Source organism: Schizosaccharomyces osmophilus, chromosome 2 (assembly GCF_027921745.1).
Source record: "Schizosaccharomyces osmophilus chromosome 2, complete sequence".
NCBI lineage: Eukaryota > Fungi > Ascomycota > Schizosaccharomycetes > Schizosaccharomycetales > Schizosaccharomycetaceae > Schizosaccharomyces > Schizosaccharomyces osmophilus.
In genome coordinates this window covers 874,340-896,155 of record NC_079239.1, presented here as the reverse complement: position 1 = coordinate 896,155, position 21,816 = coordinate 874,340, and the positions used below count along the sequence as shown (strand labels likewise).

The following is a 21,816-nucleotide window of genomic DNA, read 5'->3' as shown; positions in this document are numbered from 1 at the left end:
TCAAGGCGACTGAAGGAAACTACAGGTAACACTGAGCATCCAAAGTAGCATTATCTACAAAGTATAATGTTCAAAGTAGTTACGATTATAAATATCATTAACAGGTTTAGTTAATTTAATTACTTACAGAAATGATTGAAATAGTTTCGATATGGAAATCATGTTAACGCGTCTAGAAACCAGAAGGATTCTCAATTTACCTACGATTTCATTGGTAGCAACGGATTTCGATAATCTAAGCTAACTCTGCTTATATGTGAAAAAGCTACTTTTGTGCACTAATGTTCAGTTACTATTAACGAACGGTTGAAAGCTCTATTTGTGGAGATAACGTTTCATTGAAAGTGGAAATTGACCTACGACATGGGCAAGGAGAGTGGCTGTCAATTTTTGAATGTATCATGCATTGCTCCGCACTTCAAGTATAGTATTCATAATGCACAGTGGATATAATAAAGAAATAAAAAGAATTTAGAGACTTGAAGAGTCGATTGTATTCGATATATAGTAAAACGTAACATTGAAAAAAGATAAAATGAACAAGTATAGATTGCAAAGCCTCGTCTGAAAACTTGTTGGTACATGAAAAGTACATCAAAAAGAAGGTGACAGTTTGATCATTAACGACGGACATGCCGATGTAAGATCCAAAAACTCATCGGCAGAATTAGCCCAATGAGCCAACCAAAGCCAACAATGAAGCATATTTGTACGGACAAAAGCGCGCAGTAATTCAAAGAACTACGCTTTGGAATCTATAGATCTTCCAATGCTTGGTGTACCTCGTCTAATTCAGCCTTGATCTTTGCGTATTTGTCGGTCATGTCTTCAAGCTTTTGTTCCAAGTCATCACGCTCATGTTCCAATGACTGAACGCGTCGCTCGAAATGTTCAGCCTTGACATCTGTTTGACGCATCTTCTCTGTGGTATCGCGAAGAAGCTTATCATTAGTTTCAAGCTCTTCCTCTAAAAGCTCAATCTTTCGGGAAAGTTGCTCAACTTCACTCTTTTGGCCAGTTTCGTCGTCGGCCTTTATGCGTAAATCTTTCATTTCCTCTTCAACTTCTTCTAAGCGAGACTCAGAGGCTTCGTGTTTTCTAGAAAGGGAATCATATTCTTGTTCTTTGACTGACATTTGGTGTTCCAGTTCTTTCAACTTGGCTTCTGAAGCTTCGGCGCGTGAGACAGCTTCGTCTGTTTCGGCACGAGCAGCGTTGATTTTCTGTTTCTGTTAGCAGCTACAAATCGATTTCAAAATCTTTGTATCATACTTCTCTAAGTTTATCCATTTTATTCGTTTCTGTCTATGCTTGGTTGTTGGTGGAGGTGGACAGCTAAAGAATCAGTGTATATTCGATCCACAAGGTAAGGGTGGTGAATATACGTACAACGTAGTACTAAGACAAAAGAACATTTAGACAAAGAAACAGATCTTTGTAAAGATGTTGTTTGTTTTATAGGTTAAAAGCATTTTTAATAGTCCTCTTTTGTAGAATGGTAGAGTACAGTCTTTTATTTTGAAAACTCTAGATACTTGGAGGATGGCTTTGACTGTAGATATAGTATAATATCTTTGACAATTTGTTTCAATGTATTATTTTGTATAAAAAAGGAAAAAAACAAAGTAGCATAATAATTGTCGAAATCCCTAGCAAATGAGCAAGTAGAATTTGCAATAACCCAAAACAAAAAGAGAAACAGAGTTCTCAGCAAAGAGTAGACCGATGAGTCTAATACATGAGTTTCAGGAGCTTCATAACTATGGAAATATCACAAGAATAACAAAGCGCACTTGAATAGTAGAGTAGTCTAAGCCATTGGGAACCGAACAAAGTACGCAGTCATCTTCTATCGTAAAAGGTAATAAATAACTTGACTTAGATACTTTTGTGTCCAATGCCTTGACCGGCTTTTAGTTGTCGCCGGTAGTCGTAATGGCTACTAGGGAAAAGTAAGGAGAATTGGTCTTTTCTATGTAGCCCTTTATCACGGAAAATACTTTAGGGTCTAACACGTCGTTTTCGATTTCAGGGTGTTGAATTGGTCCTTCGCGACGGCCGTCCAGTTCATAAAAATGGCGATCGTCCGCCTGTGTTCCCTTGACAAAGCAAAGGTAATGAAGGTCTGTTTCATCTTCTTCATCTCCTTCTTCTTCGTCATCGGGTTCACCAGCGAATTCTGCGTGAAGTTTGGCTACCGCTTCAGAGTCTTTCAACATGTTTGCTCTTTGGTCAGCCGTCTGTTCTCTAGCATTTTTTAAAAGAACATTTGTAAATTCTGACTCGTTATTTTTCTTGGAAAGGCTTCCATTTGCTATGGCATGCATCAAAGCAACAGTACCACAGGCATTGGATACAAGTTGAGGAAACCAAACCACTTCTTTGGAATCAGCTGATAAAAGTTTTGATTCTTTCTGAGATTTATCAAATTTACCAGGAGATGGAAGAACCAACAAAAGTGCTCCTACAGGACGAGGAATATATTCAGGAATTTCATCCAACGTAAATAAGTCAAATGCGCTTGCATTTGAAATTCCTAGTTTTCTCAAGTAAGGTTCTAAAATCTCAGGATTATTTTCCAGTGGCTTCCACATTTTATTCGAATCTCTGTAGACTAGAATTTGGTTTTGGTAAGCATAAAATTAAGGTGAGTACATAGCCTTATGTGTCCATACACCTTGTAAAAAATTTAGAAATGAATGTTTGCATTCTCAAAATGGAATGTGATCCCCTAGAAACAAATAAAATTAATATGCCTTTAGCCTAGCAAATACTTAGGGCATAAAATGCAATTTTTTATGTTACTTTATGAGAGCTATAATCTTTTAATTTTATACTCGAGTATTCAATCTATGAATTAAAAATTCAGAACTAGAGATTAAGTAATATACAGTTAGTTCATCTTTGATGCAAAGAGTTCTATTGCGAACGGCGAATGGTATGCAAGAGCTCAGCGATGTAAAGCTCAACATGAGCTTTCAGCTTTTCAAATTCGATGCTAATTATGGAACTTTGTGACTCTAGTTCTCTTCTCATATCCGCCATTTGCTTTTCTGTCATTTCAATTACTGTTTGCTTGTGGTCGGCTTCTTGAGCTTTCTGTGATTTAATTTGGAGTAGTTCTTGGTACTCTTCCTTGATTTGATCCATCCTTTGTTTTGCCGTTTCTAACTTTTGGTTTCTGGATTGTTGTTCGTGTTGCAATTTTTCTTGTGCATTTGATAACTGCTTTAAAAGCTGTTCCTTACGAAACTCTAGTTTCCTTTTATTGATATCGACTTGTTCACAAAGTTCCTGATTTGATGATAGAAGGTTTGAAGCGTGCTCAAGCTTGTCCACTTCGACCAAACATTCTTCTAGTATTTTCACACAAGCATTCATATCCGTTTCTGTCAGAGATAGTTCATTAAGTTTTGACTGAAGATACTTTGATTTCTTATCCAGTTCAAACTGCTGTGTACGATCCAACTGGACACGATCTGACATATCCAAAATCCTTATTTGAAGTTTTTCGGGGGAATGCACAATAGAAGCTTGTAATTGCTCCGTCATTTGTAATGTATCTGAAATTAATGATTCTAATTCGAGATGCTTTACCTTCAACTCAAGTGCTTCCTGTTTTATTTGATCGTATTCGGCTTTCGTTTGCGAACAGATCCGTTTTATTTCCAAAAGATTCTGATAGAGTTGATCATTTCTTCCTTCATTCTGTTTTATAATAATTTGATTTTGGTCTCGTTTTTCCTGGCTTAGCAAAACTTCCTGTTCAAGGGTTTGCCTTTGGGTATTAAGTAGGGAATAATTTTCAATTAAACTTTCTCGTTTCTGGATGTCGGGTTCAAAAACTAATAACTGTTGTTCCCTGAGTTTCGCAAAATTAATTACACCGGAGAGAATTCGTTTTAACCGATTGGTAGTGGGCTTTAATAAATCTTGAACGGAAAAGTCATCAACACATATGCTTTGCATAAATTGACTTGTAATTTTATAGAAAATCATAAATCTTAGTGATTCGCGTAAAATATCAAAATTTTCGATTGTTTCCTGTAGCGAATTCGCCTTGTCTTCTAAATCCTGACTAGTCAGCCCCATAAACATGTCAAGGAATTCTTCACACAAGGAAATAACAGCTTGAGGAGTTGGCTGAGCAAGTTCTTTTTTACTGAAAGTAATTCCCAAACCTGCTATGCATTCCAAAATCTCTTCTGATTCCAATAATGGGAAAATGTATCTTCGCGACATGAACGGTGTTCAAGCAGAAAAGCAAATAAATAAATTAATAAATAAATAAAATGAAATAAAATAAAATAAAATAAAAGCCTCAAATGCAAAGAAAAATAGGGTAAAAGAGAGCAATCCAAACAGCTAGAAATGATCGGTCGGTTATGGAACTAAATAGATATTTCAATAGAAATTCTGAACCTGAAGAAAAAGCATGTACAAAGCTTCATGGATAGTTATAGAAGATATTTGCTATTTAGCTAAATGATTGAATAAAATTTCGGCTTTAAATACGGTACATATACTTGGTTTTTGTACTGTCTAATGTTATTGTTCATAAAATCATCATTATTGAAGCTAAACGAAATATACAGCAAGATAAACCAAAATAGGAATTTCACAATCAAAAAAGTGAAAAAAGTAAACGAGATACGGCGAAGAAAACTTAATATTCTTAAGCAGCTTTGGTGGACACGGCATCTTTGACTTTGGAATCGAAGGCTGTTATAGCGTTTTCGACCGCTTCCATTCCTTCATCTAAATCTTCTTCAGGAATGGTTAAAGGAGGAAGAAAACGGAAAACAGAAGGGTTGTTTAACGAACAATATACTTGAACATGATGCTTATTGGCAAGATCATCAACAACAGGAGTGGCATAAAACTCGCCGAATAATTCTTGCACAGAGGCAGGAAGAGGGTAGAACTCGATACCAATCATCATGCCTCGGCCACGGACTTCTTTAATAATGTGGGGATATCTGCTTTGATGTTTACTGAGGCGGTCAAACATGATAGCACCCATTTTATTCGCTCTATCGAGAAGGTTGTTTTGATAAATGAAATCAATAGTCGCAACGCCGGCAGCAAGACCAAGTGTGTTTTCCTGGTAGGTAGCGGTGTGCAAAAATGCGGTTTCAACCGTACCGTAAGCAGCATTCCATAGCTCTTCTGTGGCAATGTAGCCTCCAAAAGGGACCAAGCCTCCAGAAAAACCTTTGGCGAAGGAAATACAGTCAGGAATAACATTTTCATGCTCACATGCCCAAAACTTACCGGTACGACCACATCCTGTTTGAATTTCATCCAGAACGAGGTAAGTTTCATATTTTGTACAAAGTTCACGTGCTTTGGCAAGATAACCAGGTGGTGGGACAATGACTCCGCCCTCGCCTTGAATGGGTTCTACGACAAAGGCGCGATATATGCCAGAAGCCAGAGCAACTTCGAGTGCATGAAAGTCTCCATAGGGAATATAATCCACGTCAAAGGGGGGAGGACCTTGGTATTTCTGCCATTTTTCTTTACCACCCAAAAATACGCTACCGGTAGTCTTACCATGGAACGAGTTGAGAGTAGAGAGAAATCGTTTTTTGTTGATTTTATAGCGAGTAGCCAGTCGAGCTAACTTGATAACACCCTCATTTGCTTCGGCGCCGCCAGTAGCTGTCCAAGTACGAGTGAGCTTTTGGCCAGGAGAAAGCAATGCCATATTACGACTAAAAGCAGCAGCAAGGTTACGGTATGAAATGGCACCCATCATGTAAAGCTTTTCGTTGAAGCACTTTTGTAAGCAGTCCCAGACGTATTCATTGTTGTTTCCTACAGTAACGACGCCGACACCGCCAATCAAATCAAGATGTTCCTGTCCTTTCTCATCTACAAATCGAGAATTCTCAGCCTTGACGAAATTTCGAGCATGACCATGGATAGTTCGTAGCTTGTTTAGGTGCGCGAGTTGCAAGTTTCGGACTGTCTCGGGATCCATTTTCATGGCATCATCAAATGACCACAGAGCTTGATTGGTATTGGAATTTGATTCTCCGGAAGAATAAGTGACTTTCGGGCTGGATTCGCTCTTCAAAGCCTTGTTGTTTGCTGTTACTGAAACAGAAGTAGAGTCAATCATGGTAGTACAAAGAAAGGATACTTTAAGATGGGAAAATTCAATTAAGCTCTTCCTTAAATGAGAAAAAGGTGAACTCGGTAATATGTCTGATTTGAAAGTAGAATTGCAATTTCAATCACTGGAGGAACTAAACAAGAACAGGAGCATATATATAGAGAAAAATAAGAGATTTATGCTTGTCATAGTTATGATGCTTTACCGCTCATCTCCCCGGCAGGATAGTAGGGTTCCTAGTTTGCCTTGAGAGTACCCCGGCTTCCATAAAGAAACTCCCTTTCGGCGACAAGCATTTCGTTCATCAGACGAAAAAATCCAATATACTAACATATTATCTTGTCTCCCGCAGCTACGCCGGGAAATGCATGATACGTTTCGCGAAGACTGAAACAATCATGGTTTTTGTCTGATGAAGTCAGGAAACAGATGAAGAATCTTCCTTGGAGGAAACTTTTACGAATTCAGCAACCACGAAGGAAAAAAAAAAAAGATCATTCAGCATTTTAAAAGCTTCAGTACGATGTGAATGAAGAACGAAAAGCTATTATACATCTCAGATTGCTTCCTTTCACTTTCAGAGGAAAGGACAAACGCAAACAGCTTTAAAATTGATATTTGGTTATTCTTTTTCAATTTATTTCTTGGAAATATTAAATTCTTAGTCAAAATTGAACGCCTCAGAAAATGTAAATAAAACAAAGAATTTGCTCGTATGCTCCGGGGAACGCTCGCGATGGCCTACTGTTCGCCGACAGTCAGACGACAGCCCAGGATGGGGATTTCCTAAACAAGATTGTCTAGTGTTTTAGGGTAGGGTTTAGTAAACAAATCGCTATACAAAAACTCGACCGTTTTACAGGAGAGTTTCCTTCAAAGCAGTGATCCGACTCTTGTGGAACCGTGAATGAGTGCCGATAGATGTTTCAAATTGTAATTCATAGAGCCCTGGTTCAAGTGTAGTTCATAATGTGAGCTGTCAGTTTTAATTGTAGAATTTTAGTGATTTTACTATTTTCCAAGGTTATTAGCAATACTACATACATTTAGGAAATTAAAAGAGACGAACCAAATCATATTGAACATTATTGACCTAAATACCCATATTTTTATTAGTCTTTTTTCCATGATTTACCCAATCAGATTATATTTTAATTGACAGCCAAAAGTTTCACATCGAAAGCCAAATCTGAGTTGGCAGGAATTCCAGGGAGACGTTTAGCTCCATAAGCCATAAGTGAAGGAATATTCAAAGTACGTTCACCACCAACTTGCATACCGGCAACACCAAGGTCCCAACCTCTGATCACTTCTTCCAAACCCAAATTGAAAGAAAAAGGTTTACCACTAATGTTTTTATCGAATACCTTGCCATTTTTTAAACGACCTATGTAGCGCACGGTGACACGCTTTCCTTTCTTGGCGGCAGGTCCATTGCCAATCACCTTGTCCTGAACGATTACGTTTCCTTCTAAAGTTTTCTTGGCGTAAGTCTTTGCAGGCTTCTCTGACTTTAGCTTTTTCTCCTTTTCTTCTGTTTCGCGGGATTCTTCTGAAGGACGCTTTTTAGAGTCGGCTTTTTCTTGCTTTTTTCCAGCTTGACTGTCTTTCTTTTCAGATGATTCTTGCTTCTCTTCAGGTTGCTCATCATCGCTATTTATTTCTTCAATGCGAGCACCACCTTCTTCGTCTTCATTTTCATCCTCAGAAGCACCTGAATCAAAATCTTCGTCTTCACTCAAACGGTCGTCATTAAAGATAAAATCATCGTCATCTTCATCTTCATAATCGTCCATGTCGCTGTCAGCGTCTTCAGGGACATTGGTAACTGTGCAAGAACCGCTTAAATAGACGGTAGCACCACCGGTCTTTTCAAAATACACCTCTTCACCAGGAGAAAATACCAGATCAATTGGTTGTTGATAAATGACTCCCTTCTTGAGGGTGCAAAGAACAAATTGTTCTTCTTCATCCTCCTTTTCTTCACCTTCATCTTCCTCATCATCAGAATGCTGAAGACGAGTAATCACCTTGACAGTAACAGGCTCATTGGACTTTACTGCGGGGTCCAGAGCAGCCATGGTGAATTGAACGGTCATTTCGCTGCGAAATCCTTGGTAAAAATCTTCGTCAAAAAGAGGGACGCGCTCTTTATCAATTTTTACGCTGTAAATAGTTCTTTCCATACTCATATTTTCTTTTAATTATCCAAATCCGACCTATTTCCCTAAATTCTATAGATATTAAGTTCTTGCACTGTAGTACAAAGGAAAGGTGAAAATTCTCCATTCCCTAGAAGGTGTTTCTCTGTTCGCTTAATTCAAGGTTGTTAGTAAACGAAAGTATGTTTGGTAAAAAAAAACCATCAATTTATCAGAGTATGGAGTGAAAAGTAAAATACATACGAGCTATAGTCTTATTTTTTTTTCTTTTTCTTCTCGTAATGCTGCGAATGACTGGAAAGGGGATGGATCTGAATGATGAGATGCGTAGAATCCAAACGTCGCAACCAAAATAAATACGTCCAAGTTTACACTCCTTTTGATGCTTCTAACCGCCAATTCCAATCCTCCAAGTCTCTATTCTTCAATTTCTACTCTTTCTTTTTCCTTAAAATGCTGCATTACGAAAAGTATCAGTATCCATTTATAGAGGCCCAAGATATTTCGGTATATGGGAAAGGAATACTTCAGCTTCCAAGTATTTACCAGTTGCATACTACATAAAACTAGAAATTTGGGTTATTTTTGAAAGGATTGTAAGAAGAATTTGGAGAAGAAGTAGTTTCTGAGAAGAATGAATGACTAACTTTATTATTAGAGTCCTTACAAGTTGCAAGCACGAATTACAAAGTCTCTGTGGAAAATAACCCGTCAAAATGTGGTTTTTGAAGGCCTTTTTATGGACGTTCATTGTAGGTTTTGTCTTTGCAGAACAAGTTTGGAAGAACAGCAATGCGATTCGATCCATTGATTTGCGATCTACATTCGTTAGGGAAACAAATTCATTAATCATTGTCAATGAAGGTAATGAACCCGAAAGTGTGTATCGCTATCATCAACATTTGAATGAAGATGAGAAAGTTGCAGACATACGAGCTGTAATCAAGGAACTTTCGAAAAAGAAGGCCCAAATCACCAAGGTGGATGATGAATCTTTTGATATTTTATTGGAAACCCCTGTCCAGCCTGGTGAGAGCCTTACCATTAGTCTTCAAACTAGCCTTGTTCATGGAGTCCGTCCTCTTCCCGCCGCTATCGATCAAGATGACGCTCAATTTTTGGTGTACAAAACTTCTCGATTCCTTGATAGTATGTACCCTACGGAACAACAGCGTACCCGCTTTGTCCTTCCATCCTCCGACATTGAGTCTTTTACGACATTTGATGAATCTCCCGTTCGCAAAGGAAATACACTTGTCTATGAAACTCGCTCTCTCGTTGTTCCTGGTGATTCTGAGGAAGAAATTCAAGTTCGTTTTGAACACACCAATCCTCTTCCCAATGCTCTCGATTTCCAGATGCAAGTCGAACTTCACCAGTACCGCCAAAAGATTGATGTTTCAGAGCGAATTATTGTTGAAAACCGCTCTGCCAAATTGAAGAATCCTTTTGATCGTGCTAGATGGTACATGAAGAACTTCTACAACCCCGTTTCTACAGCCATCAACCGTTTTCTCATTAACTTACCCAAAGACGTAAGCGATGTTTCTTACACGGATGAAGTTGGTAATATCACCACTTCCCATATGCGTACCGAGCCTAAACAGACAGTGTTGGAGTTACTTCCTCGTTATCCCGTTTTTGGTGGATGGAATTATTTGTACAAATTGGCCTGGTCGATGCCCTATTCCACCTTTGCTGACCAAGAGGATGAGCAAACTGTCATTCAACTTCCTCTCACTTGGGTTCCTGGAGAGTTATTGTTCGAAAAAGCCATCTGGTCCTATGTTTTCCCAGAAGGCGCATCTAACATTTCTGTGAAAATGCCCATAGAAGTCGACTCCTCGAAAGTGGAGACTGTTTACAAATTCCTGGACACAAAAGGCCGCCAAGTTTACACTTTCGAGGCTACTAATGCCATTGACGGAACTCCATCTCAGTTTGTAGAAATCTCATACAGCTTCGATAGTTCTATTATGTACATGCGCATTGCAATCATTACTGCCTTAGTTTTGATTCTTGCTACTGCCGTCTATCTTATTTGGGCTCCTTAAGCTTTTATGGGTCGCTCGCTGAGCAACGCAAAAACACAAGTTCCGTCTTTTCCATACGCATGTAAATGATTTTTCTAAATCTATGGTTTTCACTTTTGATGTTAACTTTAACGCTGGACTTGCTGCAAAGTTCGTGAGGTTAATTTATAAAAACTTATTTTGAAATAAACCCATATGTACATTCTTTTATAGTTTTTTCTTCCACTTATAAATGAATTCTTTTCAATGACTTTTTCTTCCTTTCGAACCATCTTTTATACTGTGCTACTCGCTCACTCTGAAGAACGCTAGCCCCCAAAGGACCATCAGAACAGTTCCATAGAATAATGATATTTGATCTTTCATTATAATTTTAGTTTTTCTTGTTTATTCTTTTAGTCTCATATCCGTCTACCTGAACCGTGCGATCGCTCGGAAACTAAGTAACACTGTCACTCTATGTTGTTTTTTTTTCCCAGTGACGCTCATAAACAGTGAATGAGTTGGCCTTTGCTCACCAAAACATAAGAAGGTCAATGAAGTGAAATTGACAGTAGACAAGGGGATAGAAAAGAACAATTTACATTATTGTACTTGCAACTTCAACGACTGACTGAAGGGACTTTTTCGCTAGCTAACTACTTTGATCATATGTAATATTCCTTGGAATCTTTTGTAGAAAACGGAAAGGAAAGCTGAACACTGACTAGTTTTGATTTATACTACTATTTTCTTTTATACTATTTTCTAATTACCTTGCTTTGAACCGCTAGACGTTTTGTACGGACTTTGCTTGACATTTGTGGACCCAAGAGGAAACGGACACTGAAGAATTAATTGATTTGCAAATAGCTTGAATTTTCTTTGTTGTCTAATCTGTTACCGTTCCCGTCGAATAATTTACATGTCTTCTGATTCTATCGACTCGAAATATATGATAGAAATGAAGTCGCTGGAATCTTTAACTGTTACAAGACCTTATGATTTTGCAAGCAATAATCGTTCCACGCATTTGCCTTCCGACGAGGAAGGATCGTTTGAGCACTCGACGGAAAAACAAACCAAACTTTCAAAGTACTGGAAAAAATGTAGCTACGAGATTCGAGAGTACTGCAAATTCATAGGACCCGGATTTTTAATTGCCGTTGCATATATAGATCCCGGTAATTATTCTACGGATTTGGAGGCTGGTGCACGGTTTCAATATAAGCTTCTATTTATCGTTTTCATAGCAAATCTAATTGCTGTTTACCTACAGTCCCTATGCTGCCGCTTGGGCTCTGTAACCGGATTCGATTTAGCAAGAAATTGTCGAGAACAGTACCATAAATACGTTTGCATAGCCTTTTACATCTTGGCCGAAATTGCCATTGTCGCTACGGACATTGCAGAGGTCATTGGTACCGCGGTTGCTTTGAAAATTTTAATGAAAATTCCTCTTGTTGCCGGTGTTGTTATTACTATCTTGGATGTATTACTTGTGCTAATCGCTTGGCGTCCTGAAGGTTCCATGCTAGGTGTTCGTATATTCGAAGCCGCCGTTGCCATGCTGGTACTCGTCGTGGCTATTTCATTTGCTGTCGTTCTTGGCCGTGTTCATATCGGTGGAGCCGGTCAAGTTTTTAAGGGCTTTCTTCCAAGTTCTACAGTTTTCTCGCGTGAAGGGTTGTACAGTAGTATTGGAATTCTCGGAGCTACTGTTATGCCTCATTCTTTGTTTCTAGGATCCGGTCTTGTGCAAACCCGTTTAAGGGATTTCGATGTTCGATCAGGAAATTATGTTGCCACGGGAGATTGCTCCGACTATAGGCCTTCTATCCAAACCATAAGGCATTCTTTGACTTACTCAGTAGTTGAAGTCGTACTTTCACTCTTTACATTTGCCTTGTTTACCAATTCCAGTATTTTAATTGTTGCAGGAGCTGTCTTTTATAACACTAGCAACGCTGACACCTCAGACCTTTTTTCCATTTTCGATTTGCTTACCAAATATGTGTCTCTTTCTTGTGGTAAGCTCTTTGCGGTAGCCCTTTTATTTTCTGGTATGAGTGCCGGTTATGTTTGTACTATTGCGGGCCAAATGGTTAGTGAAGGCTACATCAACTGGAATTTACGTCCTTGGATCCGAAGAACCCTTACCAGATCTATAGCCATCATCCCTTGTCTAGTCGTTGCGGCTGCTGTAGGTCAAAGCGGACTAAACAAAGTTTTAAACGCTAGTCAAGTTTGCCTTTCCATCTTGTTGCCTATTTTAACGTTCCCTCTTGTAATGTTTACGTGCTCTCGAAAGGTAATGTCAATTTACTCAGAGAAAGTTGATGAAGAAACTGGTGAAATCATAAGAGATGTTCATGATTTAAGCTTGGGTTGGCCCATGACTATATTTACTTGGCTAATTTGGATGTTTCTTACTGCGTTGAATTTACTTCTTATTATTTGGTTAGGAATGGGAATTTCCTACTGAGCTAATTACTATTTATTCTTTAGCGCTATTAATGTGAATCATTATGTATGTTAATTTTAATATATATTGTTTTTTGTTTTCCTTCCCTTCCTAAAAATTATAAGAATAACAAATCTTATTATACATATATGTACAGACCATCTCAAATCCAAATTTTAATAACATTATAACTTGTTCGTAACTCCACTTTTTGTTAAATACAAATATGCAATGGTTTAAATTCGAATGAGTTGAATTGATCATCTTCAACATGTGGATAGTAAGGGACCATAGCATCAGCACTTTGGACGTACGCAGAATTATACGAGGTCCAGTAAGTATTGCGAACTTTCCGACTTGGATGAAAGAGTCCTTGCATTAAATAAGCCTGAACGACACCTACACCAACACAATTCCGAATTCCATCAATACCTTCTCGTACAGCATTTATGACATGAGGAGACTCTTCCAAAATATTTGGCCAAAGAAGATTTAGTAAATGAACCATTGCATCTTCAACTCCTAAACCTACGCAGCTTAATGACAAATGCTTCACCACAGAAGCTGCCGTTTGTCTATGAACAGCATCCCGATCCATTAACGCGTTTGCTAAAAGAGGAGTAATAGCATAAACATAATCGCGTGCTTGTTCACCAATATATTCAAACATGAAAGCTAAAGACTTCAAAACACCGTTCTGAACGTTCATTTCTGGGGTTCGATAATCTGCCATTAGTGCAGGTATGACTGTAAACGGCATACAAGTTTCAGCTACGATTGCAATAGCTACCGTAGTACAAACTCGATTTTGACGCTCTTGAACCTTCAAGTTGTTTAGTAATGTAGCTAAAACGTCTTGCGGACCAATAGCTTTTGAAATATAACCAAAGGTGTTAATAGCTGCTCTTCGAATACTTTTCCTATGAGCTTTCAACATATCAATCAACTCGAAGCAAATACGCATCCATTCGCGAGCAGAAACGAACTCAGAGCCCCTGTCAGCAATTCTTCCGACAAGATCAATGGTATTTTCTTGAACCTTTTCATGTCTGTTTCTCAGAATAGGTGTGAGGCGAGGCAACAAGTCTTTAATCGGAGGTTGCATTGAGGACATACCAACAACGGAAACGATAGCCTTTAAAGACCCTAAAATTGATCCCAAAACCTCAGGGTATTCTTCACCTAAATATTCATATAGGACGACACCCAACTTCATCATTAAAGCTTCTTCACCACAAGCTCTCATCACGACTGCGATTCTAGACACTAAATCTGCAGCTTGTTCTCTGACATTTGCAGACTTATTATTCAAACGATACAGTATGGTAGAAACAATTTGAGGAAGGTAAGGCTTACATCGTACTCCTAACGAGTTTACGACAATACTGAAACAGTTCAAGATCACATTTTCTTCGACAGACTGTTCTTGAAATGCAAAGAGAACACCGTCCAGTAGCAATTCTTCCATTCGTTCATCAACTTCGGATACACCCAGAGAGCCAATTACCTTACCAACAGTTTCAGCAGTCATTTTTCTATAAGGTTCAGATTCGTCTTTGAAATTGTTCACAATTCTGTCTACAATTTGTAATACACCGACCTGACCAGCTAAAACGAACGTTGTCTCAACAACTTGTTTGTAGCTACGACGATCAGAAGCCATTCTCCGAGACCAGAAACAATGGAAAAATTCTGGTAAAACTTCTGTTTTCAAATATTCTGGACTAACACCGTCTGTGGAGGCACACTGAGAGACAACTTTCAGAACAATTTTTTTCATCTCTTCATCGGGAGAACTAAATTCTCTCAAGACAATCTTCATTATTCTTTTGGTAAAGTGACTAGCATATTCAGGTTCCATTAAAGGAATAATAAATCCGGTTGCTTTTAAGAAAGCAGCAAGACTTTTACCACGATGGCGTTGAACGCCTGACCATAATGGTTTGAGAATGGAATCAAAAGCCTCAATACCATATGGAGTAGCCGCTTCAGCTAGCGCGGATAAAGCCAGGGCTGTCATAGTCCTAACTTTTTGTTGTTCGTCTTCCAAGCCATGGCCGATACATTCAACTAAACTCTTTAAATGTGGTAAAACAGAGCATCCCATTAACAAAGCTATCTGTTGTATAATGCGAACTCCGGTATGCCTCGCTTGCCAGGATTTTTTACTACGGCATACTGCTTTCAAAAAAGGGAGAAGTGCAGGAACGCCAAGTGCAGAAGCAACAACCGAAAAGGCTCTAGCAGTCGTATTCCGCACATATTCATCGACATGGTCTATATCCGGTCGCATAGTGGCAATCATATGAGCCAATCCAGAAGCTTTTGCCAGATTGCTAATAATTTCTCTGCCTTCAGCACGAGCATAATAATCTTCATCAATTAAAAGAGGTTCAATAACTACCAGAATTTTATGTGTGAAAGGACGAACCAACTCGTCGAGTTTGTACAAAATCCGATCGATTACTTTCACTAACAAATGACGTTCCTGATCTTCTAAAGTACGTTCCATTAACAGAGGTAGAATTTGATTAAACAAAGCAGCAGCGCCAAAGTCACGAGCCTGATCAGTTAATTGACGTAAAGCACTTTTCCTCATAGGAGGAGTACCATTTTTAACTTTTAATAAAAGTCTAAGGATTTTCCGTTCTCGCAGTTCGGCAATCGATAAATCAGCTTCGTCTCTTGTTTGAAGTAATTTTCCGAAATATTTTACATCTTCTTGTTTAAAGAAAGCCAAGTCACCAACTCCGGGAACTTCGGTAGGTAAGGTAGCAGGCAACTCTTTTTGTTCAGGCAATCGTTGTTCTTCAGGAATATGATATGTATCTACTAGAGTTTCCTTTTCATTCGTTTCAGGGTGAACAGATTCAACGTATCCTTCTGGAGGTTCTAAAATAACATATCCTTCTGAAGGAAGTAAAGAGTTCAGTTCTTCATCCGTAATTCTACGATGAATAGGAATTTGCTGTTCCTGAGAAATAGACTCAAGCTTCTGTACACCGTTTTCTGTCACATAATCCGATATTGGAGAAGCAGTGGGAGCTTTGTCCCATCGAGATCTCCTTGCGGGAGCCGTGGTCGGTTCAGCTACCTTGGGCGGACCTTGATCCCATCTGGACCTCTTAGGTTTTGGAGCGGGCTCGGTGGGAACAGTTTCAACCGTACGCTTCTTTTCTTCTGGAATATTATTACTTGCGTCTTCGTGTAACGTTCCCTCACGTCGCCTCTGATTAATTTCACGGTATACTCGATCTTCTTCCTTCTCTAGCTCAACCTCCCGCATGGCATCTGTATATGACCATCCACCATCCATCTTACCATCTTCACGAAAAGCGTCATTCCTAGTTGGAGCTAATCTCCTTTGGAACCGACGCTTTTGATAATCCGATTCTCGATCCTGTATTTGCTTTTTCGATTGCGTCTCGGCCATAGGATCATAATTTACATCAGCATATTCAGTGAGAAGCTCCTTTGGGGCTTCGTACTGACCCACTAGGGGTCTGCTCGTGTCGCCTCCGACTGGCAAGTCTGCTTCATTCTCTTCATATACGTCGTTATGGACATCAATTGTTCTTTCATATTCATCGGTTACATTGCTGGTATTATATATATGAGTATCATATTGTACATGATGAGAATCAAGGGTACCTGCAATACTTGGTGTTTTTTGCGTTGAATATTTAGATTCTTCCCGCTGTTTCCTCAATTGCTCTCTCTGAGCACGTAGGTTCTCCAGCTCAGCATCTTCCACTATTGTATCGTTAGAATTCCCTTTGAATTCGTAGGATTGTTTCAACTTACCGCTCGACATAATGTTGGCAAAGGTTTCGTTAACTAGCCAACAAGAGGATGTGCATACTATTATAAAGAGACGTAGTGAACCTCTTTATATATACTAGGAAGAGGTGTCTTTGAGTTAGATTGCATGGCTTTCGAAGTACAAATAATGTATCTGTATTAATTAATTATTTTATCGCTATTAAATTCAAAAATTCAATTGATCTTGGCAATGTTTATCATTATATGGTTTATAGTCGAATGTTACCAAAGATCGGATTCTTGTTTACTAAGCAACCCTAACGCTATGCATTATCATAAAATACGATATTACAGCAACACATTATTCTCGTTCGTCCTTTGAAGGAATTTCAAAAAAAGAAAGAAAGCCGATATATCTATTTTATGCCAGATTTATGAAAATAAAGGCAGCTGAACATTGTAGGTTGAAGCTGGTAGCTGTTCACATCTAACCGAACTTACTTGCTGGCTTTGCAAAGTTTCGTCATGGTAACGACAAGAGCTGCAAACCAAAGTCGCGATACAAAATCAAAAAGATCAAACAAACAAGCGAATTCAAAGAAAGTATTAAAAACGCAAAATCCCAAGAAGAAGCCAAAGACAGAGAACTCGTTAAAGAATCTTCAAAAGCAAGTTAGGCAGGATCGGCGGTGGTCATTGAAAAAATATGAACCTAATAAAAAGCCGGATGAATACTTTAAAGAAGGGAAGTATATTTTAGTTAAATATAGTCACTATCCATGGTGGCCCTCTAGGATCGTCCGCAGAGAAGAGATACCCTCGGATATATTGAAACGATTACCAAAATACAAGGGGCTAGCAGTACAATTCCTTCCTTCTAGAGACTATGCAATCATTCCAGTGAGTAATGTTGGCTGTTTGGATTTGTATGAGTGTTTATATGTTTTGGAATCAAACCGGTTTACTTCTCATATTAGACAGACCATTGAGGCAATTGCCGAGTCTATCAAGAAAGATTGCTCGTTTTCTGATGTTGAGGAAACAGAAGAAGATGAGGAAGAAAACGAACAATCTGAAGATCATGAAAACGAGCAGATATCTTCAGCATCAAAAGCAGGTAAAGGATCGAATGACAAAAGGACTCCCAAAAGAAGCCAAGATAAAGAAAAAGGAGAAATCTCAGCTCGTGACTCTCATGGCCGATTTATTCGACAGAAAGTCCAAACGGTTTCCCCAATCCTTGCACCTCCAGAAGAAGTAAAGGAAGAATTGGACGAGGAAGCGGAAAAAATTATCCATGCTTCGCCAAAGCTCCCAGTATTTTCTTTGAACCTTCAGCTAAATCAGCCTCTTAGTACAGCGGAACTTTACGCTCAAGCCCATTATGCTCGAGCAAAGACGTTACTGTATTACCGATACAAGTTACAAAAAATTCTGCTTACTTTCAATCACTACCCTACTGAATCCGAAATGACCGATGTCCATTATATTTTGGAAAAATTAGAAAACTTTTCAGGTCTGAACGCTGAATTGATTGAAAACACAAAGCTTATTGAGTTTTCTTCTCAATTAAAGAAGCTATCTGACTTGCAACTAGAACATCGATACCATTTTGTTGACAGATTCCACATCCTATTTACCTATTTTTTGAGACTGTCGAACAAACCAATTTCTTCCTCCCTTGAAACGAACCGCTAAATAAGAATGAAACTGAAGTGGCCAATCCTTCAGTTCCCGCATAATTTTTTATTTTTGACCACTCACTTTATTGCTTATCCGAATGTTCTGGCATCTCCTGCTTTACGATTTTTGCTCACGATGGTTTTTATTATTTAACTAGAAACTTCGATCTTCGATGGTTATAGACATACCCTTCAAATGCATTATTTGCATTTTCTTTTTACAAACATAAATCCTCTATTATTTACTAATTTTGTCATACCTATTTAGTATAACAGAAATTCATTTTTACGCGCTCGTTCCTCCTCTCTATTCTCAAAACGCGTCCAGTACCAGCAAAAGCTCTCCTTCTTGTTTTTTTTTGTAAATATAGGATTTTGTCATTCATCCTATACATCCATAATAGAAATGTCCTTCTTTGTTCCAAGGTCGAAGCAAACTGAACAGGAATCGAAGAAATCGGTCCCTTGGGTAGAATTATAGTAAGTAAATAAAAGATATCACATGCAATATTGGAAACTGACGCGTTTTGAAGTCGTCCCAAATCTTTAGACCAAGTTTCTTCTCAGGAAGCTACTATCCAGGTGCTAAAAAAGACTTTATTGTCCAGCAATTTACCACACATGCTCTTCTATGGCTCTCCTGGTACAGGAAAAACTTCAACTATTTTAGCCTTGGCTCGAGAGCTCTTTGGGCCTCAGCTTATGAAGTCAAGAATTTTGGAATTAAATGCTTCTGATGAGCGAGGTATCTCCATTATTCGAGACAAGGTGAAAACTTTCGCCAAGACAACTGTTTCAAATTCAGTAGATGGGTATCCATGCCCTCCTTTTAAAATTATTATTCTTGATGAGGCTGATTCAATGACTCAAGACGCTCAAGCAGCTCTTCGTCGAACCATGGAAATGTATGCAAAAATTACCAGATTCTGTTTAATCTGTAATTATATGACTAGAATTATCGATCCTCTAGCCAGTCGTTGTAGTAAGTATCGCTTTAAGCCTTTGGATTCAGAAAATATCACTAAAAGGCTTGAACTTATTGCAACAGATCAAAATGTCCAAATGGAAACCGGTGTTATTGATGCCCTCGTAGAATATTCTGGCGGTGATATGAGAAAGGCTATTACATTTTTACAGAGTGCCGCTACTCTTCATCAGGGAAGCCCAATCACTGTAGCAAGTATCGTTGAACTCGCAGGAGCTGTTCCTTTAAATATTATTCGTACTTTGCTTGATACAGCGTACACAAAAAATATTTTAAAGATTGAAGCTATGACACGCGAAATAGAAGCAGAAGGTTATTCAACCGGAATTGTTTTATCACAGCTGCATGATGTTTTATTAAGTGAAGAAACACTCAGCAGTCCAGCAAAGCACAAAATTTTCTTAAAATTATCAGAAGTCGATAAGCGTCTTACTGATGGAGCCGATGAATCACTTCAATTATTAGACCTTCTCTCCTTTATTTCAGTTGTTGCTTAATGTTACGAAAATCATAATTCCAAAACAAGTTATCTCACGCATATTTTTGATATAACTGCTAAACTTATCAATAATAAAATTCAATACTCAACTTATATTTTCACTTGAATTCTCTGGTATTAATGCCAACTGCTATCCTACACAAAATAAATATAAAGACTTGACGTTTTACTTTTGAATTTGTTTTAAGAGATAGAAGCTTCAAAAACCTTTTTCATAAACTCATCCTCTTTACCAAGCTCCCAAGGCTGATAAAACAAAGTATTTTGCAACAAACGAAAATCGTTTTCCAGCAACTTATATTTCAACTGTGAAAACAATGCCACAAGCACTTTAATCAAGAATGGATCTTCTTCAAACAAATAACAATCCATAATTCGAGAAGAAATGTCTACCGAGTTCATGGGAATGAAAAATCTTTGCAATAAAGGATATAAATACTCGTCTGGCTGAATCTGTAAAGTGAATTGAAAATGGGTTGCCAATTCTGGAAGTGATTTCTTTAACGAGCTCAGAAACAAATTTGTAAACGAAGCTAATGCTTCTTTATCCTGAGTGTAAACGGCATGCATAAAAGGACGATCTAAAAGGTTAACCATCGCATTGAAAGCAGATGTTAAATTCATATTCAGCAATACCAAGGCTCCAACAAAGGTACTACCAGGAACATAGCGGACGTTGTATCGATATGCCGAGAACGCTGATACTAATTGTATCAGATCATTGTGAAGGGCCTCTCCTTTTTGGAATAAATGTAAGTGAGGTATCGTGCTTTCAATATCTACTTCGAGGGCGCTCTTATCATGGCTGAACATATTAATATCTTGGGTCTGGTCATTTTCATTAGAATGCGCAAGTTTTTTCGCACTTTCGCATGCAAGAAAGAAAGTTTGATAATCTAACTGCAAGTGGTTTCCAATTACTTTTTGCCATGCCTTGCCACGAATACGAAAAGGAATGCCTTCTCTCCAAATACCAGCAACTTTGGAGGATGTAAGGCTATCAGGCCAATAACGAAATATGTAACGATCCCAAAATTCAACTAGGTGTTGATTCTTTTTCCGCTGCTGTTCCATTTTTTTAATCTTTTCCTTTTCATTTAATTTATCATGCTTTAAAGCAGTTCTCCTGATTTGTTCAAATTCTCGGAGGTGTTGCTTTTCTTCCGCCTTCGATTTGGGAGGAAGCCAAGAGGGTCTACCAACGGAAAGAACAGCTTGCTTTTCCTTACTCGGAGGACCGGGATCAAGAAGGGCATCTGTAAATTGACGCGGGACTTTTTTGAACATTGATTCGTGAACAGAGTTTAGTCGTAAACTAAGCATCTGGTCTTCGCGAGAAAGTTTAGAAAAACTTTTCGAAGCTGTATCATTGGATACACCTGTAGGAAGCTCCATAGGAACGTTACATAAAGAAGACTCATCCAGGACAACTAATTCGTCTGGAATGATTTCATCTGATGATCGCCTTCCAGATGAGCTACTTTTTGAAGGACCTGGAGCCTGGTATCCCTTTCTTTTTGTGCTCCACCACCAGCTCTTCCTCACCGTAGATCCACTATTTGCGTTGACGCTTTCCAATGATTCCATCTTTCTTGTTTTTGAAAAACAGATATATGAATGATCGACACCTTAGTTATAGGTAACGATAAGGAATCTTGGGTATTATAAATGAAAGCAAAAGTGTAAAGAAAGAATATAGAACCTGCTATTTGGAAAAGGATTACCCTCCTTCACTATAAATCGAATATACACCTTGAACTTTCAAATAAACGAAATCCAAAATAAGTGAACGACTTTTTGGTAATTATGTAAAAAAGATCAAACAGTTTGCAAACTGAAATAGAAACCACAGGTATTGACAACACGCTCTTGCCTTGATGATGATAAATTCCCTGAAAATTGTTTTTAGACAGTAACGTACATTGAATAGATAGTTTTAAAACAAATTAGAAATAAAACCAAGGAAGAAAAGTGTTGTTCAACGCAAATACTTTATTGGGGTACAGCAAGTTTCGGAAATGTATGGGAAAGTAAAGTGAGAGGAATTCGGCCAAGAGTACCAAGACAGGTTTAATCAACTTACATTTTTGAGCTACTTAAAAAGTTCATTCAGTTTTTTCAACATTGTT

General features: G+C 38.3%; 11 protein-coding genes across 11 annotated transcripts; 4 read left to right on the top strand and 7 right to left on the bottom strand.

Annotated features, from left to right (window-relative positions):
- Window positions 1-755: 755 nt before the first annotated feature.
- Window positions 756-1,290, bottom strand: SOMG_02922 (tropomyosin; the record flags this gene model as incomplete). Its single annotated transcript, XM_056181713.1, has 2 exons — window positions 756-1,223; window positions 1,273-1,290. The coding sequence occupies 2 exons, from the start codon at window positions 1,288-1,290 to the stop codon at window positions 756-758; spliced, it is 486 nt and encodes a 161-aa protein (XP_056038336.1).
- A 623-nt stretch (window positions 1,291-1,913) lies between these two features.
- Window positions 1,914-2,594, bottom strand: uch1 (ubiquitin C-terminal hydrolase Uch1; the record flags this gene model as incomplete). Its single annotated transcript, XM_056181712.1, has 1 exon — window positions 1,914-2,594. The coding sequence occupies one exon, from the start codon at window positions 2,592-2,594 to the stop codon at window positions 1,914-1,916; it is 681 nt and encodes a 226-aa protein (XP_056038335.1).
- Window positions 2,595-2,919: 325 nt separating this feature from the next.
- nuf2 (Ndc80 complex subunit Nuf2) lies at window positions 2,920-4,242 on the bottom strand (the record flags this gene model as incomplete). Its single annotated transcript, XM_056181711.1, has 1 exon — window positions 2,920-4,242. One exon carries the CDS (start codon window positions 4,240-4,242, stop codon window positions 2,920-2,922), a length of 1,323 nt encoding a protein of 440 aa, XP_056038334.1.
- Window positions 4,243-4,675: 433 nt separating this feature from the next.
- SOMG_02919 (aminotransferase class-III) lies at window positions 4,676-6,127 on the bottom strand (the record flags this gene model as incomplete). The annotated part of the gene is made up of 1 exon (XM_056181710.1): window positions 4,676-6,127. One exon carries the CDS (start codon window positions 6,125-6,127, stop codon window positions 4,676-4,678), a length of 1,452 nt encoding a protein of 483 aa, XP_056038244.1.
- A 1,145-nt stretch (window positions 6,128-7,272) lies between these two features.
- ani2 (CENP-A amino terminus domain (NTD) isomerase Ani2) lies at window positions 7,273-8,313 on the bottom strand (the record flags this gene model as incomplete). Its single annotated transcript, XM_056181709.1, has 1 exon — window positions 7,273-8,313. One exon carries the CDS (start codon window positions 8,311-8,313, stop codon window positions 7,273-7,275), a length of 1,041 nt encoding a protein of 346 aa, XP_056038516.1.
- Window positions 8,314-8,999: 686 nt separating this feature from the next.
- On the top strand, window positions 9,000-10,337 carry ost1 (dolichyl-diphospho-oligosaccharide-protein glycosyltransferase Ost1; the record flags this gene model as incomplete). Its single annotated transcript, XM_056181708.1, has 1 exon — window positions 9,000-10,337. The coding sequence occupies one exon, from the start codon at window positions 9,000-9,002 to the stop codon at window positions 10,335-10,337; it is 1,338 nt and encodes a 445-aa protein (XP_056038512.1).
- An 883-nt stretch (window positions 10,338-11,220) lies between these two features.
- pdt1 (plasma membrane Nramp family manganese ion transmembrane transporter) lies at window positions 11,221-12,780 on the top strand (the record flags this gene model as incomplete). Its single annotated transcript, XM_056181707.1, has 1 exon — window positions 11,221-12,780. One exon carries the CDS (start codon window positions 11,221-11,223, stop codon window positions 12,778-12,780), a length of 1,560 nt encoding a protein of 519 aa, XP_056038513.1.
- Window positions 12,781-12,973: 193 nt separating this feature from the next.
- prp10 (U2 snRNP-associated protein SF3B1) lies at window positions 12,974-16,573 on the bottom strand (the record flags this gene model as incomplete). The annotated part of the gene is made up of 2 exons (XM_056181706.1): window positions 12,974-16,512; window positions 16,564-16,573. The coding sequence occupies 2 exons, from the start codon at window positions 16,571-16,573 to the stop codon at window positions 12,974-12,976; spliced, it is 3,549 nt and encodes a 1,182-aa protein (XP_056038243.1).
- Window positions 16,574-17,046: 473 nt separating this feature from the next.
- On the top strand, window positions 17,047-18,219 carry pdp3 (PWWP domain protein, involved in chromatin remodeling; the record flags this gene model as incomplete). Its single annotated transcript, XM_056181705.1, has 1 exon — window positions 17,047-18,219. The coding sequence occupies one exon, from the start codon at window positions 17,047-17,049 to the stop codon at window positions 18,217-18,219; it is 1,173 nt and encodes a 390-aa protein (XP_056038510.1).
- Window positions 18,220-18,609: 390 nt separating this feature from the next.
- rfc2 (DNA replication factor C complex subunit Rfc2) lies at window positions 18,610-19,685 on the top strand (the record flags this gene model as incomplete). Its single annotated transcript, XM_056181704.1, has 2 exons — window positions 18,610-18,683; window positions 18,737-19,685. 2 exons carry the CDS (start codon window positions 18,610-18,612, stop codon window positions 19,683-19,685), a joined length of 1,023 nt encoding a protein of 340 aa, XP_056038505.1.
- A 185-nt stretch (window positions 19,686-19,870) lies between these two features.
- Window positions 19,871-21,274, bottom strand: SOMG_02912 (Rab GAP; the record flags this gene model as incomplete). The annotated part of the gene is made up of 1 exon (XM_056181703.1): window positions 19,871-21,274. The coding sequence occupies one exon, from the start codon at window positions 21,272-21,274 to the stop codon at window positions 19,871-19,873; it is 1,404 nt and encodes a 467-aa protein (XP_056038506.1).
- Window positions 21,275-21,816: the final 542 nt, after the last annotated feature.